At 41.7% G+C, this 17,715-nt stretch overlaps 1 protein-coding gene across 1 annotated transcript; it reads right to left on the reverse strand.

Annotated features, from left to right (window-relative positions):
• Positions 1-2,548: 2,548 nt before the first annotated feature.
• On the reverse strand, positions 2,549-12,245 carry PPP1R17 (protein phosphatase 1, regulatory subunit 17). Its single transcript, XM_010077953.1, has 4 exons — positions 12,136-12,245; positions 10,327-10,479; positions 8,508-8,669; positions 2,549-2,930 (listed from the first exon to the last, which is right to left on the reverse strand). Exons 1-4 carry the CDS (start codon positions 12,215-12,217, stop codon positions 2,851-2,853), a joined length of 477 nt encoding a protein of 158 aa, XP_010076255.1. The 5' UTR covers positions 12,218-12,245; the 3' UTR covers positions 2,549-2,850.
• Positions 12,246-17,715: the final 5,470 nt, after the last annotated feature.

Consider the following 17,715-nt stretch of genomic DNA (forward strand, 5'->3'; position numbering starts at 1 on the left):
TCTGTTTGCATAACCTCACTCTAAGAGGCCCGTTGCTTTTTCAGGTATGTAAGAAACAGAATGATATGGGTTTGTGAACTTAGCTAAAATACAAGTGAGAAGCCAGTATTTCTAATGCGCTTCGCTGGCGTGCACTTTTGATTTTCGCTTGTGAGTGCAATTGCTGGGCAGTATCTCTGCATACAAGAATACTGTACGGTCATGTGTATAAAATGCAATCTCAAAATTTGTTACTCTTTTTTTTCACATGCGTGGCCAAAGGTATGAGTGGCATGGGTAATACAAGAAGATAATAAGTTATGATATCTAAACACATCTATCACTTTAAGTGGTCAAAGCATTTTACAGTTATCAACCAGACAAAATTTCAGTGTAAGTGTTGCTAAATTCAATGCATGAAAATGCTGCTTTTTCTGTGGAGACAGTGTGAGTTTGTGATAGCACCATGCATCTTGCTTTGGATTTGTTTCTGCTGCAGTTTAGCTGGGCAACTCACTTCCCCTATGGACCTCACGCTTAGCCCTATAAAATGCTTATTACATTCCCTTCAGATGGGTGATGGGCTTTCTACAATCCTTAGCTTAAAAAAAGCTAAAGCACAAGGCCGTTAAATCCCTTGTCCCAATTCTGTTGAAATAGGGACCTCTCCCTTAGTTTCTAGGTAGACGTTAATTGAGAATTGGCTCCAGAAATTTTAGTAACATTTCACACTTTCACAAAAAAAGTGAAGTAACATTAAACACTTACACTGAGTGCGATGAGGCAGATGAAAGCTTTGAGAAACGATTCATTGTGCTGCTTCCCAGGAACATTGCAAAACTTCTACTTACTTAATTGACCAAGTGAAAAATTACTTTTTAGTTGCTTATGTTGCTCCTGGGTGGAAAAATAGTAAATGTCAAACCACCAGGCTATGAATATGCAATTTTAAGTCAACTGCAGCAAATGATATATGTTGCGATGTTTTTATGGCTGGGCTTCGAGTTGATCTATACGGGGATGGTAAATTAGGCTGCTGTGCCGTCAGAGGTGTCACTGGGACCATAACTCCTCTTTGGCAAAGAATAAATATATAGTGCTAGGCTTAAAGGGTGCTCTTTTCTTTTTTTGTATTAAGCTGTGTCAGCATTCCCCAGGCTTTGAAACAAATCCTCTTCAGAGCAGTGAAGTCAGTCACATCCCATTTGTGCTCCTGTTTTGTGTTAAGGACCTTTGTGTACTTTTTCACAGCTAATTCATTGCTGATGTTCGTTTGGATCTTTCCGGGACTCCACACTCCCAGTCTTGCTGTATTGTGCACTGGAAATATCCATCAACTTCACTCGTAAGCCTAGATTTGAATCACACTGTATTTCTTGTCACGTACTTGCTGTGACTTGCTTTAATGTGCGCCTTGCATGAATGTTGTTGTATGAAGTACTGATTATATTTTGAATATTATCTCATCTTGCTGATAGATTAACACGACAAAAAAAGTACACCTTCTAGGTATCAGACACCCCATTAATAATTTATCTGGCCTCTTGTTCACTTTAATACATGACCGTTTATTATAAGCTTGTTGGTTACATCTTGAAGCTGAATATCTGTGAATGGCTTGCATTCTTGTGAAAGATGCTGGGTCAGTCGCTGTGGCAAATGAAGTCCAAACTAGCGTGCTCCTCAGCTGTCTGCCTAAGGTGTTGAAAAGATAGCTGAAGCCAGTCTGCCGAGCTATATAATCCTTACCCTCCCTGCTGAGGTCCCCAAAGGTCCAGCTGGCAGTGCTGCTCCGTCTAGCGCACAGAACTATTAAGGTAAGCACAAAACTACCTATTTGTATAATATCCTACAAGTACCTGTCTCTGTTTGTACAAATGCTGAAGGCTGTAGCAGGCTGTGAAAACAGTTCTTGATTGAATCAATGAGTGAAACTATTTAAAAACCAGCGTGGTGCTTTTTCACCATGCAGTATGTGCATGCCATGGAGCAATGCTTTTACTCAATTTTGAATCTCCTGCAGTGATTTTTAATTTTTACAGCCCCCTAACTGACAACCTGGGACTCAGTTTAAAAAGCCGATGTCAAAAGAAAAAAATTATGGAGTAAAAGGATCAACTATCCAACTAGTTTATCTTTCACCAACCCAGGAATAAAAACTTTTAAAGAGAAAAAAAAACAATAGCGTACAGTGGTGTCACAGACAGGCATTCCACATCCTGTATGTTTCTTTTCTGAGAGCTCTGCCCTCCGTCCTGTTTGATGTCTCAATGCTGACAGCCCTTAGCTGTCCATGGTAAATGTACCCTTTTCTCCTCACAAACACAAGTCATGAGCAGATACAGGCAGAAGAAGTGTTTGCTTTGCATTGCAGGGACTCTGGAATGAATTCCTGTCCGCCCACACTCTCCATCTATCCCATCAGCTCTGCACGGTGGGAATTTTCACTGCAGTCAGTGTTACTCAAGCAGAAGAAAGTTGGACAAATGAGGCGAAATGTCAGGAGAAAAATGCAATTTGAATCCTTAGTTGATGGTGGTGTCCTTCATGTTAACCCCCATCACCACACTGCACAAAGCTAGATCTGATCTGAGGTGGATTCCTTATTGACAAAAATCCTGGGAAGCCACTTGTAGTAAACTAAGAGAATCCTTCCAACTCCATGTGTAAGTGAAATTTCTGTCATTATCTCCTATGATGCTTGCCGGGATTTCATGAGATGCAGATAAGCACTTGAAGATAATTGAATTTCAAGTGCGTGCTTGAGAAAATTATTATTTATAAAAATGAAAGGACTTTTTTTTTTATGTGCTGCCACTTTGAATGACCCAGAATTATTTACATTGCATTATTGGAAATATCACTGTAATCTTAACTGGGGATTGTGTCTCCATCCTTTTCTTCATCTTCCATAATCACTGTTTGCTTCTCTTCTGTAAGCAGCTTAGTGCCTTAAAAATGGAAGAACACACACACAAAAAAAAAAAAAAAAAAAAAAAAAAAGAAAGCGAGAGAGAGAGAAAAGGAATTGATTTAAAATATTACTTCTTTAGAAAATATCAGGATAAGAAGAATTTTTCAGTCCTCTCTAACTTCTTGACTCTGATGTAGTTTTCCAACATCATGGGAGTTTCTCCTCATTTGTTTTTGACACATCAGTCTCCTGATATTTAGTGAACTAGAATTGGTTCACTGCTTTTTTAGCTAAAATTATCAGGTGCTCTTAAATCCACTGCATTTCTGCTACCTGTGAAAAGAGACACCGAAGTTTCACCTGGGAATCTGTTTATTAAAAGGGTTTGGGAAGCTGAAAAGGGGAAAGAACTTGCATATGTGATCTTTGTGACTGAGTCAGCTTATGTGAACATGTGCATGTTTTCTGTATGCATGTAACAATATTATTTGATTTTGCAAATGAAGATGCCAAAAGAGAAAAATGTTAGAATACCCACATGCCAAGTGCCATCCCCACTGATGTTGTATAGTATCAATAAATTCCAAAAGCCATTGAATTAAGATCAGTATGAAAACAGACTCAGGCTGTGGATCATACCTTCCACAAATCTCTCTCTCTTCTTGCTTCTCTTTCTCTTTCTCTCTTAAACCAGTAAGTCCACCCTTTACAGATCTTGAGACTTTTATGTGATACCAAGATATCACAATTACTTTAACTGTTCTCTTCATTACATTCAGAGAAATTAAATTAATAGAGTGAAGAGAGGACAATTACTAGGTAGAAAATGTTCCTGGTCCCTATTTTAGCAGATTGTGTTGGTTTTGCTCGTTCCCAGTAAAAAGCAAGTGACCTGTAAGACATATTTTCTACCCACATTCCTTGGTGTGGAGGTTCACATGGTCTAAAAACAGGATGAGGGTTACCATTGTGTTGAGACCAACGAAATGTCTCCCTAATTTGGTCTCCTACTGTTTGCTCTCAGTCTGTGCTAACCAGCTGAGTTGTTCCATCAAACCAACCCATTTTGCTTCTTTCTACATCAAAAGATCTCTCACAGAGGCAGCTTTCAGTCTTGAGGAGGCCTGAAAATAGACCCATACCACACAGGAAGATTTCCTTCAGCTTTGGAATCTTTTCGAGAGATGATGAATTAATTGAAATATTAACCTATACCACCCTTCATTTAAGTTAGCTCCTGCTTCGTGTATATATGCAGTTCTTGTGAACTGCCTGGTTTCAGCACAGGAGATAAACTGAAAAGCATGAATGAATATTATTTTGAAACACAAAGAACTTAATTTGTTCAAGCAGCAACTGAATAACTGCCATTGTTAACTGCAAAGAATGATGCCATTTTATAGAGATGGATGTGAATGTTCCCTACCCAGGCTTCTATTCATATGGACAACTTAGGCAAATAAGCACAATTTTTTTTCTGCTGCTGTCTTTGAGGGTTGGGTTGTGGGGTTTTTTGTTTGTTTTTTTTTTAGGGGGAAATTTTTTTTTTGTTTTTTTCTTCATGGAGCATTTGAGGAATGAGGACAACATAACAAAAATATGCTTAAAATGTGAAGCTACAAGGGATCATTTGATGAGAGCAAACCTGTTTTTTGGGTAAACTCAGGAATAAGAGGAATGTAAGGTAAATAAAGCTGTGCAGTGCTTTATGATCATGTCCACTCTCATTTAAATTATCAAGTGATGAAGGAAAGGTATGTTTATGTAATGCTGATGGTTATAGTGCATAAACTAGCTCTTTTAGAGCAGATGCTGGAGACAGCTGGAAGGTAGCAGTCAAGCAGAGATCCCCACCTCTCAGCTGGACCCACATCAGTAGGATGCCAGATGCTTACCACAGTCAATAGCAGGATAGTACACCATTATCAATTAATCACTCTGGTGACTGATGAACTCCAAAAGTTTCCAGTAGAGTACAGGATTCGAAGCTCAGAGGAGGACATAGCCTAGAGCTGCTGGTTACTGATTTTCCAGACCATGAATCACTAGCAACTTCAAGGACAACTACATGCCTTTAAAATCAGCCTTCTAATGCAAAACAGTGGAAAAGGGGGTACAAATGGGATGTCAAAGCTAGAGTTAGTTCTATAACACTGGGAAAGAATTTTTTTCTTTGATACGATGCCACTGATCACTTGTGGAGAAAATGTGCTTTATTGAATGCAGTTTGGAAGTTCTGGATTTAAAGGAGTGAGCAGGATATTGGGTTTGGGGAACATTTGTAAGTCAGTCTTTCTCTGTTGACTGTTTTACCACCTAGCCTTCCTGCCTCTGTTTTCCCAGCTGTGTGTATTATGAGGTGTGGCTCATCCAGCAGATCTGTTTAAGGGTTGGTAGGTTGTTCTGTTAATATCTGTCTAGGGATCTGACTAAAGAAAGCAGAGTAGAAATACAATGTAGTCGTATTTTTCCCCAAGAGAACTTGCAACTACTTGCAATTTTTGGGTAGAGACTAGGACCTCAAAGGCTCACAGTGACATGAGAGCTTCTGTTAAGAAGCTCAAACATAGGCAGAAGAAGTTGGCTTAAATCAACCATTTGCCAGGTGCCACCTAGATCTAAACCACTCCTGGGTTATAAATCCGAAAACCACCAAGATGGCACCAGTTCCACTTGACTGCCTACAGACAACTCCTGCAGCTGGGATGGGAGAGTATTGGTGTGCTCCAGTCATACCCCTTGCATGGGAAAGGGCCAAGAGGTGACATTAAACTTCTGTGCTTCTCCTACCTCAGAGATTTTTTTCAGTGGGGGGGTGATGTTGTCCTAAAGGAGCCACCTTAACTGGTTTTTCCAGGGCATAAGGGTTTGAAACAGTGGTTTTATTAGTTATCTCTGATCCGATTAAGAAACCTTAAGCAGCTACATTTCAGGTACCACGTTCATATATTTAAACATATTTAAACGTATTTACAGTCTTGCTGAAACCCACAGGCCTGAAGAGCTCTTAAAAATACTTTGATTAGCTGAATATATTGCTCAGTGGGGTTGGCCATAGAGTGTCCTGGAGCTGAGTAGTGGCCTTGGATCAAAGTCAAATCATTTACTGTCAAATGAGGGGGGGGGAAGACCATTAGATTTGTGGTTATGTTTTGTCTTCTGGTCTAAGCCCTTCAGAAGGCCAAGGTGTTGGCTGACTGAAGGGGAGCTGGCCACTGGAGGAGACCTCTGCTCGTGGCTCATTTGTACGCATGTGGCACAGTATGTGTTTGCAAGGTGTAAAACTGATTCTGCTTCTCACTTGGGTCACGATGATTTTCATTGCTTTGTATGGTGTGTTTGACTTGGCTTTTATTTGCCATAGAAAATCACTCTGGCCACGCAAGGAGAGGGAGTGTCCTAGAGTGCTCATAACCAGCTGGTCTAATGGAGAGAGATAACACAGCTGCCATTTGTTAGCTACATTTACAACAAAGCTATCTGAGTGGACAGCTGCTTAAAAAGATAATCTAGTAATTAAGCTCTGTTACTACAAGCAATTAAGTGGAGTTTTTTGAATTGGCATCTGGGAGGGATCTGAAGGGGAAATGTTAGAAACAGGGACAATCCTCATTAGCAGGTCGCAAGGTATACACACAGTGCTGAGTGTGCTGCTTACTGCAGCAATGCCAATAACAGGGAGACAGGGACAGAAAGGCCTGTCTCTATTTAGTTTATGTAGTCCTGCCAGGGCTTCTCAGGTCTCCGAGTCTATAATTCAGGTTCTATTTTGCACAGCAGTTCCGCAAGAGCTTAGTTTGTTTGTGCTCTGTCTGCTACCCTGATGGGATAACCCTGAAAGTAAACAAGTAGTAAATATTGGACCAGCCCTCAGCCACAATGAGTCACTTTTTCATACCAAGCCCTGGAGCCATCGCTGGCAAATTCCAACCAGCAGAATGCTGTATGTTGGTTTGTATCTTGAAAAGAAACTATGCATCCTTAGAGTAGGAAGGGAATGGAATTTGGGCATTCAAACACATAGGCTGCTTTGCCCCGGTACATGCACAAGTCTGCCAGAGGCGGTCAGTCACTGGAAAATGGACCCAGCATACAGGATCTGGAAAAGCTGTCTGCAGGGAGAGGCAGTATCTAGCTTTGAATCCATGCTGAGTGCTGGAAGGTGGCTTCACCAGTAGGCAAGAAAGTGTAATTGAAAACATAATTGAAAACAACTGAAAATGGCATTAGTTTCTATCATTTTCCCAACAGCAAATGAACACAGTTTGAATTTAGTCACACATTTGAAGGTCACTACATTTTTTTTCACCCTTTCCCTCTCCTCTCCTCTACTCTCCTTTCTTCTTTCGCCTTTCTTTTCCCCTTCCCTTTTGAGTTTTTTATTACCAATTCATTTGAGGATTATAACATGTTTATGTTACCATAACACTTGTATTAGCTTCTTTTGCTTTGACAATTTTTAAGAGTATGGGAGGCAAGAGGTGAAGACCCTTACAGTGGTTCTCATTTCTCTCTTAAGTGAGAAATGTGTGTAACTAGTGTGAGCTAGTTAGAGCTAGAGTAGAAACGTGAAGTAGTAAGTGGCCAGATACTAATCCAACCAGAGTGTTGTTGAGACAAGTCAAGGAAATAATTCACCTTTGCTGCATCTTCCTAGCTAGCAATTACATTTAAACTATATTTATTACAAATGGTTTGATAAATTTTGCCTCTGCTTCTGTTTCTGAATCAATCCCTAAAAGTCTGTGATTTTTTTCCCACCTGATTTACTTGTCATGTGGAATTTGAGGTAATTTGCTGGGTAATTTCCTCCAGCAATTATGTGAGCAATTCATTATCTATATTAAAGATTTCAAAGTGGAGCATTTGGAGTCGGTCTCAGAAGTTGTGTGATAGATTTCATTTCCCCCAACAAATGATTGGAGCAGGTCTCCAGTCACAGCAGCTCTGATGCCGCAAGCCGTTGGGATGCTTGAGTTCAATGAGCAAATGAAAAATGCATTTTCCTTTGGCAGATCAATATGCGAGGCACTAGTATTCACCATCCTTGCTGCCATGATCCTGCAAACTTAGTCATACTCCTCTCTGCTTTTGGGAACCTCATACTGATTAAATGAAAAGAATTCTTACACATGTTTACGTCAGTTGTGAAGGCTCAGAATCACAAAGAAAGATGTCTACAAATACAGGTGGTTGTTTGGATTGATGAAGCCATTTGTACACCTTATAATTATTAGGTGTACAGGAAATTGGATCTGGGGTTTGTTTGGGTTTTGTTTGGTCATTTGTTCACTAGTTCATTCATTTTTTGCGCCATCCTGTGATCTGGAAAGGGCTAGTGCACAGCATACAGACTTGCACTAGTTTCTGCATCCCTAGCTAGCACTGGTAATTAACATTTACACAGTACTTTACACCTTCAAAGACCTTCAGAAATATTGATAGATATCTTCTGTGACAGAGGAATGTGGGAAATGCAACCAAAAAAGGGTCTTAGGACCAAATCATGGCTGGCTGACACTGGGCAGAGCAACCTCCTTCCTCCTCCCAAGCGTACCCTGACACTAGCTGTTTTCAGCTTGCTCTTTGAAGTACCTTAACCTAAGTTTCTTACCTATTATCAAGGGTGGAGTGTGTATTGCAGGTGTATCTTTTCTCCTGGGCTTTTTCTGCTCCAGTTCAGTGATCTGAGAGCCTGGACTCACTCTCTCTCTCTGTGGCTTCTCTGTGATACCATACCTTTTCAGCAGATTATCAGAAAAGTCTGAAAGTATGCCTGCAGGCAAGAAAAAAAAATAAAGAAAATTCCATTTCAGCCTGGTTCACATTGAAGAAACTTGCACCTGTGTAGCTTTCCCAATGACTGCTCTGAAATAAGGCTGCATGGGTGCATGACCTGCTCTGCATGGTGTAAATGCTCTTCAGGTTTTGCAACGGTATACGGTCAATTTTATCCTGTATGCTATAGACAGTAATACTGTCAGGCCTCCTGGCTTCTGGTTGTACTTAATGGAGTAAACTGCAGCCCATCAGAAATCATGGTAAAGGTGAGTGCACTCCTCTATTCCAGAAGCTCAGACACCTTAGCAAAGTACTTTAATCGTATGGATGCTCAAGGCTCTGCTTGGGAGCAATGTGACCACACAGAAATGACCCATTTTATAGAACCATAGAATCACAGAATGGTTTGGGTTGGAAGGGACCTTAAAGATCATCGAGTTCCAACCCCCTGCCATGGGCAGGGACACCCTCCACTAGCCCAGGTTGCTCAAAGCCTCATCCAGCCTGGCCTTGAACACCTCCAGGGATGGGGCACCCACAGCTTCTCTGGGCAACCTGGGCCAGTGCCTCACCACCCTCACAGTGAAAAATTTCTTCCTCATGTCTAGTCTAAATCTACCCTCTCTCAGCTTATACCCATTATCCCTTGTCCTCTCACTACACTCCCTGATAAAGAGTGCCTCCCCATCTCTCCTGTAGCCCCCTTCAGGTACTGGAAGGCTGCTATTAAGTCTCCCTGGAGCCTGCTCTTCTCCAGGCTGAACAACCCCAACTCTCTCAGCCTGTCCTCATAGGGGAGGTGCTCCAGCCCTCTGATTAATTTTGTGGCTCTCCTCTGGACTCTCTGTATTTTAACTAGTGAAAAAAATGTTTTCTTTATGATATGGCTACTGCAGGCACAAAATGCAGCTCTCCAGCCTCTCAGCCACTCTTCCCTAAGAGGGAATAGCTGAGAGAAAGATACATGTGAAAGCTGAACAGCGTAAAGTTCAATATCTGGATTACAAACACTGGAAAATCTCATCTGCTTGTTTTTGACTTGGTGAATTGTTGTGGGTACGCAGGGGACCAAGCAAGTAGTTACCGGCTAATTCCTCTGTGTATGTGCAGCATGGGAAGAAGAACTCGGTGCAACAACAGCACAGCTCTCTCTCCCTGGAGAGCACAAGGGGTGCTTGTTAGCAGAGAGAAGCAACAAACATTTATTCCCACTGCTGATCTTGGAAGCTTGTCAGGTTTCGGTGGCAGTCTCCCACTCGTTCTTCCCTTTCCCCAGACTGGTGGCATTTGGCTCTCAAACTTCAGAGGTCTGTAGATGTGCAGCAGCAGGGAGCATCCTACAAGGAGCCCCTTTGTTGCTGGGGTGGTTTCTGGCTTCCCAAAACACCCACCTTTTGCCAGAGTCCCCATAAGCACAAGACCCTGGCAATTTCCAGGAGGAGCAACCTACAGACAGGTTGTGTGTTTCTCTGGTCTCCTCCCAGCCTTGTCCCTGTCCAGCTTCCCCCGAGCACTGAGTACATTTTCACAAGGAAGTGCGGGGCTGAACTGGATCCTTTTTTATTTTGGACCAGATCAGATCAGGGCATCTAGTCCAGGTTCAGTCTCCTCAGCTGAATTGGGCTTTCAAAATCAAGAGATGTGTTGCTCACCTGTTAGAGGCGGTGGGGTGTGCCAAGCTGGTGTATCTTTTCTCCGTGGCTTTTTTTGCTCCTGTTCAGTGTTTTGGGAAGCCAGGATGGTTTTACCTGTTCTGGGTTTCTTTTTGAGGTCACAGCTCTTAATCAGCTGCTCTGAGAGATCTTCTGCAGGGGAGGAAAAAAAAAAAAAAAGATTAATAGAAATTCAAACTGAGGGGAAGTAATAAACCAGATGGTGAAAATAAAAGCTTTAATAATGCTGCTTTCATTCAAGTACATTAAAATGCCTGTGGAGAAACATCTCTTAAATGGAAAGTCAGCACAAGAGGCCTCTGTGCCATACTATGTGGGAGTCAAGTGACTTAGGTGGTCCTTTGGTGTTGTAGATGGTGGACATAAAGCAGAGAGAGAGAGCTGTGGGCAGCTGTGTGTTATGTGGCAGAGGGAAGGCTGCACCGTGGGGTGCAGAGGTCCCATGACCATCCCTGTTTCATCCAGCGCTGTGTGGGCTGTGCCTTCAAGAGTTACAAGGGCACTTTTGTGAAGGAAAGATTTGCGTCTGTGGGCTCAGCCTGAGGTACTGGTGAACCAAGCCAGTATATTGTTCCCTTCAAGAGTTGGCTTTATTTCCACTGGGCAGTTGGTATTTGCTTTTGATTTCCATAACATTACACTGGATTTTTGGTTTTCCCTTAAAACAAGCCTTGACTCAGATGGTCAGCAGGGTTTTTTCTGCGAAGGTCTGCGTCTCTGGGTGCTTATGCAAGCCAAAAATATTGAAGATCTCTTGTCATTACTATCATCACACAAACCATTGCTTTCATTTCTTAAAAGCTGCTTGTTTGGCTTCAGCTGGGTCCCCCACACCGCTACCCAACCCCTGATGGCAGACTTGGGAAGCTGCCTCAGTTTCCCAGCTGTAGAATGGGACTTGTTCTGCACTTAATGAAATAAGTAATTTTATGGAACTATAAAGTTTGGCATACCAGTGGTTGTAAAAGTGGTGCCTGTGGCTAGAAATGCTGTGTGGCAGAGGCAGCGCTAGGCTACCTCCCTTGCAGGCCAGATAAAATTTATAAAACTGCACTTGCCTGCCGTGAGACACTTTCCTTGACAAGCAAGTGAAATTGAATTTGTGTTTCATTATTGTCATCACAAGGGTAACAAACAAATAGATTTTTGTTTCTGGGTTGCTAAATCTTCATGACAATTTTGCAAGATGGGAGTGAAGTAATAAATAGCATTTGAAGCAGAGGCAAAGACCATGAATATGCAAAAAGCACATCTAACAAGTATGAAGTCTGGTATTTAGGAGTGTGGCGGAGCAAAGATACCTCCGGTACTCTGAGTGCAAAAGTGATGTATGAAATAGGTACAAGAGAGGAAACAGATTGATGATGAAGGAGAAAAAGTATTTTAAAAGCTGGCCCAGTGGAGGCAAAGGGGGTGTTTGAAGTCTTTTACGGAAATTGCATATGAAAAATGTGTTCAGAGAATGCTCAGCCGTATCCTAGCTTTCAGTTTACTATGGTATAAATGAAGAAACTACTCTACTTTTTCCACCAGGGAAAAAAACAATGGATTTTTTCCCTTCTCTTTAATTAACTTCGCTCTAGAGCTTTGGCTGATATTTATGTGCAGGAAAAATGCTCTTTGCCTTTCCATCTGGCAACAGAAGTGTCAGCAGAAGGTGTAATCTCTCAGGTTTCATGAGGGCTCAGTTGTGTGGCTGGAGGGGAAAAAGGGACACCGGACAGGACCGAATGATGTGAAGACAACCCCTCTCTAATGACTGTAATGACATCATCTAATGACACTTACCTAAGTGGTTACAGTGTGAATCTCGCTTGTCCCGTCTGTCTTCTGGGATATCAAGTGGCTGAACACATTCTGTCGACATCATTGAAATGGGCTTTTCTCCCTCTTTGAAGCTACTACATCAGGAAAAAAAAAAAAAAAAAAAAAGACAGCAGCATGACATGAAACAGACATATTGGTGTTACGTATCCCCTTGCTAGACAGATCCTGAGAAGTTCTTGTCTTCCAGCTGCTCTCTGCCATGCAGTCTGCTGGCCTGATTTTGCTCACACGTGCTAAGAGATGCATTTATTCACCGCCTTGGTTACCCACTCAATGTCCCGTTTTTCCACCTGTCATCTTGCTATAAGCAATCCACATAAAAGGAGTAGGAGAATTAAGAGGTTTTGTTCTGGTTTTCTTCTCCATTTTTTTCTCAGCTGTAAACTAAGTATCATATCTGGTTTTATCCTACAATCTAACTTTAATTATGAATGCTGTTAAGTTCGTCTTACAAGTTCAGCTCGTCTATGAGAGCTTGGATACCCCTGAAGACCCAGGTGAGAGCACTGCATCTGAAAGGTGGCCGGTGGCCACAGACCCCAAAGCCAGCATGAAACAGACTTACTCATCACCTTGGTAAGAGCATGGGAACCCATTTCACAAAGGTGTTTAAGTGCCCGTGCTCTGTAGGTCTCACTGGATTGAAAAAACCAGGACACAACATGAATAGTAGGTGAAAGACAGGAGGAATTGGGAAAAAAATGGAGGAAGGAAGGGGAGATGAAGAAGAAAAGGCAAATAAAAGAGAAAGAGGAAAGAAAAGGCTGTTGGACAAAAAGAGTGAAAAGAAGGATAGGAAAATAGGAGACTGTACTGTGGGAGATTGTTTGTATCTTGCTGGAGGTAAAGAAATTACCTATATTATTTCTCTGTAAATTGGAGTGGTGGTTTGCCAACAAGAAACAGAAGACTAGGGGAGTTAACCTAATTTTTGTGACTGAACTTACTTCTATATAAAGAACAACTGATCCTGAAGCAAAATCCAGTCACTTAAATATTTACCAAACAAAATATGAAAGGTCGCACTCATAATCATGCGCTGAGCTAATTCTTCGGGGAATGGAAAAATGTTTCTTAAGCTCCAGTGGCTTCAAAGTAAGTGGAGCAACACTGGGTGACAGTAATAAAGGGCAGGAGCATTGGCTCATAGTGTACATACGGGATTAACTCCCATACCCTTCAGTATTCTAAGTTCACAAAAATCTGTACAATTGTACAAATTCTTAAATACCTTATTGAATGAGGGCTGGATAAGGGGTTCAGCCTCCAGCTGTTCGCTGCAGAACTGTCCCAGTCCAGCCTCACATCTGCACTAAAGGATTATACTGCCTAGAGACTTCATTTGCATTAAAGAAAAAATAATCTTCCACTTGGGAAGACGCTGCATAAAGAAATCTTTGAATACATCTTAGCATGGTATGGCAGCTCTGTTTATCCGCTGTATAAATAAGTTATAGCTATGGCTCAAAAGGAAGCAGCCTTAATTTTATTTAAAACAAAAACTTATTATCTGGCCATATGAAGGCTCACACTGCATTTTGTGATTTCAGGGAGGTTTTTTTTTCTTTAATGCCATTTGATTTTATCAGATTTCATTAGAGCATGCTGGCTAAATGTTATAGGGGAAATCTTTTTTTCTGAAGGGTACTCGGTTTAGAAAGTTTTCGGTAAAATCAGGGATATAATTTCAGACACTATGGACTTTTTTTGATGAGGTCTTGAGGCAAAAAAGCTGAGGATAGGTAATAAAATTTAAATATAAAACTGGTAGTAAATTATACTGACTGGAAATGCCTTATAAAATATGATTAACTTTGGTTTGATTTCACTAAGTTGTTTCACTGAGTTATTTCACCTAATAAAAGTTAAACTTTGTAAAGAGACTTAATGCAGGATTGCTATATGCAGATTAAGAGAGACTTCCTTCATTATTTTTTCTTAGTACAGGAGTTTGAAAATAGTAAAATAAGTGTCTTAGATCTGGCTTCACAGTTTCATAGTCACAGATGCCAAGCCCTTGGCATCTTCAGTGCTTTAAAATATGGCTTTACAGCCTAACGTCTGACGGCCCCTTTTTTTTTTTTTTCCCCTAAGGTTTGCCCTGCAGCCAGCATTGCCTTGCTTAAAAAAAGTGTTTCCACACCAGGCATTAAAGAAGAAAAAGAGAAAGCTTACCAAAATGTGTTATGAGATTTGGTATCCTTGGTGTATATACATTGCACACGATGTGCAGCGCTGTGAGCGCTGTCACATCCTCTTGCTGTGCATTACATGCAGAGCTCCCGTTCCGAGGAGAGGTGATGGATGTGAGCGTTGTAATGGTGCTTTCCCAAACCGCCGCAATCAATTCCCGCCACTAAAGAAACAGATTCCCCTGTAACGTTTTGCGCGGGAAGGAAGGCTGCTATGGGACCTGTATGAAGTCATTAAGATGCTTTTACAAATGGAAGCATGTTCTCAGATGTTTATGCGTTAAGTGCAAGTCTTTTCCTAGCAGCCTCCGTGCTAGCAGGGTTTGCGCTCTCTGCTGCATTCATTCACCTTGGTAGGTGATGCTTGCTATTTACGGGATGGACTAATTATTTTTTTTTTCTTGCACTCGCTTAAGTCTCTTGACATAATGAACCCCATTCATCCTTTGTGCAGCTGCCATGGTTCCAGTGGAGCTCTAAATCACACGCAGCAGGAGACACTTCCTGAAGTGGATATAGATTTTTGCCATATGGATTAGGATTTAATAGCCATTTAGCCTGAGACTTTGGTACAATGCAACTAGGCTGTACCACCTCTCTGCACAGATATGTGCCTAAAGGAGTCACCTGCAGTCTCTTGCAGAAGACAGAGCTGATGGAGACACTTTAACTCCTTCCCTAAAGTTTGAGACAAGTGGTAGCTTTGCCTACAGAGTTTTGCATTTGCTCCTTGTAAAAGCATGTGGCAGTCAATAGTATTGGCTCTACTTACAGACAGAGGAGCAAGGAATGATAAGGCAGACTGGAAAGTACAGATACAAGTAAAAGCCACTTCAGTCCCATGGGGATCAGCCCTCATGCTGAGTCACTGGCGGGTAAGACTGCCTTGCAGGAGATGGCCATTCAGGTGACAAATAGCTGAACTTCACTTTCTAGATATCACCTTTGGTACTGATGGATTTCTAGGTAGTTTAAATCACACTCTAAAACATTTTTCCTAATTCTCAGTTACTGTATATGCTTGATTAAAATGCCCGAACAAAGCTGTCCAGAGAAAGAGTTGCACAGCTCCCACCACTCACTAAGAGTCTTAAAACACATGCACACATTCATGCAAATGATGGGATTCTTTCTTTACTCAGATTGTGGGGCTTCATCAAGAAGTCCACCAGTGCAACCAGTTCTATGCTTCCATTAGGTAAAAATGTTTTGCTTAGAGACAAAGTTTAATTTTACTATTTTAATGTGCATTGGTTTAATGTAGATATTTGTCTCAAATAATCAGGCTAGAGCTTAGGGAATATCCAGCAAAGCTACTCTCAAAATGTTTCTACCAAAATTATGTGAATATTTTGAGGCCATCTGATCGTGTGACATGTAAACCAACTTCAAATGAAACCTCATGAGAAAAACCTGCTTTGTAAGATAGAAAACTAACACTGGACAAAAGAACAAACCTAAAGAGCTGGACTTTTTCATTTGATCCTGAACTAGGCACAGAAGTGGCTTTGGATGGGGGAAAGTTACATCTCCATTTCTTGTCTTCTCCTAGGCTTTGAATAGCTGTAGGTGCTACATGGAAATTAGGTGCCTATGTATATTTGTGTCCAGCCTCAAGGCACAACACAGATCTCAAAGGAGTCATCAGTAGGCAATTGTTCTGACCTGTAAGACGGAGAAAGGAATTTCTGATCTGCAATTCTTATGGAAGTTTAAGTGGGCATCAATGTCAACAGTCCTCACCATTGTACATTAAGGGCATGACTTGTTACACATGCATGGCATTCCCTTGCATGCTGAATACTTAGAATTTGTGAACTGGCCCTTTGTAAGGTCTCTACAAACTGTGCTTCTGAGGGCTTCGATAGACCATATGGTGTTGTCCACAAGTATTTTTCTTTTTTTCATTCCTTTTGTTTGTACAGAGGAATGTTTTGTTTCCACAATTGACAAAAATCCCCAGGAAAAAAAACATGCACTAATTTGCAGGACATGCATAATCATTAAAGAAACCATTGGCACATTGACATGGATGCCACATAAATAAAAATACTCTTGCCAGCATCTCTGTTGGGGGGCAGCAGGCAATCTGAATGCATTTTTTATTTTGCTCCGGCAGGGGGATTGGACTAGATGATCTTTCGAGGTCCCTTCCAATCTCTAACATGGTGTGATTCTGTGATTCTGTAAGTTAATAATGTTGCCACAGAAGCCTGTGTGACTCTACCTATCTTCTTCTGGATCCAGAACACTTTGTAAGAACATATTTTTGCCATGAACTGAGAGAAGGAGAGTTCAAGAGCAGAAATGGAAGCAACTGGGGCCCTGGGGTGGGACAGCCCATAGGCAGGTTTGCCCTTTAAGACTGGTGTGTCTCCTCCCACCACACACAGTTACCATCTCCTGACAGGTTTTGATCATTAAATTATTTTTAGTTCCTTTACCCCTCTCTGTCTGGTTGCACTTGAGCAAGGTGGGACAGGCAGGCTCCCAGCCTCCTTACCTGTTCTAAACCTCCGCAGGAGGTAAGGACAGGTCTGTCCTTCCTTCTGTGTCGTGATCTCTGTGGGGTCCTACAACATCAATAGGTCCCTTATTTGCACAAAGTCATTTACAAACGCGTGAAGAAGGAATAAAGTACTATCCTCTGGATGTAGTCATCTTGCACCCACCTTCCCAGCTTAACCCAGGACCCACACCTGGCTGCATTTGGCTCCTTCCACCTGTGCTCAGCAGGGAGCTTCGGCTCCTCTACCAGCAAATATGCACCTTCAGCCATGCCCTGTCCTATCCCTGGCCCCGTTACAACAGCTTCCCGGCCAAATCTTGTGGATAAAGCAAGGCAACCTGTCTACTGCAGTCAGAGTAGAAAATAGAGGTCCTAAAAGTAGAAAGTCTGGGTGTTCCTGCTTTGCATTCCAAACTTTTCATTACAAGTTTTACTCTATGTTTAACGTTTCTCTGTTGGAGTGAAGTTTTCCTGGACATGGAAGGCTGCCTCAGGCTACTGCACGGAGTTTCTTCTCTAGTTATCTGGGCAGTACCTGCTGTCTCCAAGCATTTTTGTCAGATTAGTCTGATTTTGAATTTTCTAAAGTGTATTAAAAATCTCCTTTAGAAACAAGTATTTGAAAAACCTGATCCTGGTGTCTCCCTCCACCCAAAACTTTTGCTGCCAATAATTGCACAGATGCAGAAATCTCACAGAATCGTCTGGGAGCAGTTTCCTCTCACAGACAGTGTGCTTCTGGGGGTAGTTCAAAACCCGTTTTGGCTGTGGACTGACTCCTACTACCTCCCGTAAACTTAAAGAAAAAAAAAAAAAAAGAAAAAATTCAAAAAGCAAGGT

Source organism: Pterocles gutturalis, unplaced genomic scaffold (genome assembly GCF_000699245.1).
Source record: "Pterocles gutturalis isolate BGI_N339 unplaced genomic scaffold, ASM69924v1 scaffold19688, whole genome shotgun sequence".
Taxonomy (NCBI): domain Eukaryota; kingdom Metazoa; phylum Chordata; class Aves; order Pterocliformes; family Pteroclidae; genus Pterocles; species Pterocles gutturalis.

Excerpts from the sequence above, each read along its gene's own strand:
- PPP1R17 (XM_010077953.1), bottom strand. The coding sequence starts at position 12,217 with ATGATGTCGACAGAATGTGTTCAGCCACTTGATATCCCAGAAGACAGA. Across the intron at positions 10,480-12,135 it reads TTCACACTGTAACCACTTAG|AAGATCTCTCAGAGCAGCTG; the intron begins GTAAGTGTCATT and ends CCTCCCCTGCAG. Across the intron at positions 2,931-8,507 it reads CACTCCACCCTTGATAATAG|GCACTAAGCTGCTTACAGAA; the intron begins GTAAGAAACTTA and ends TCCATTTTTAAG.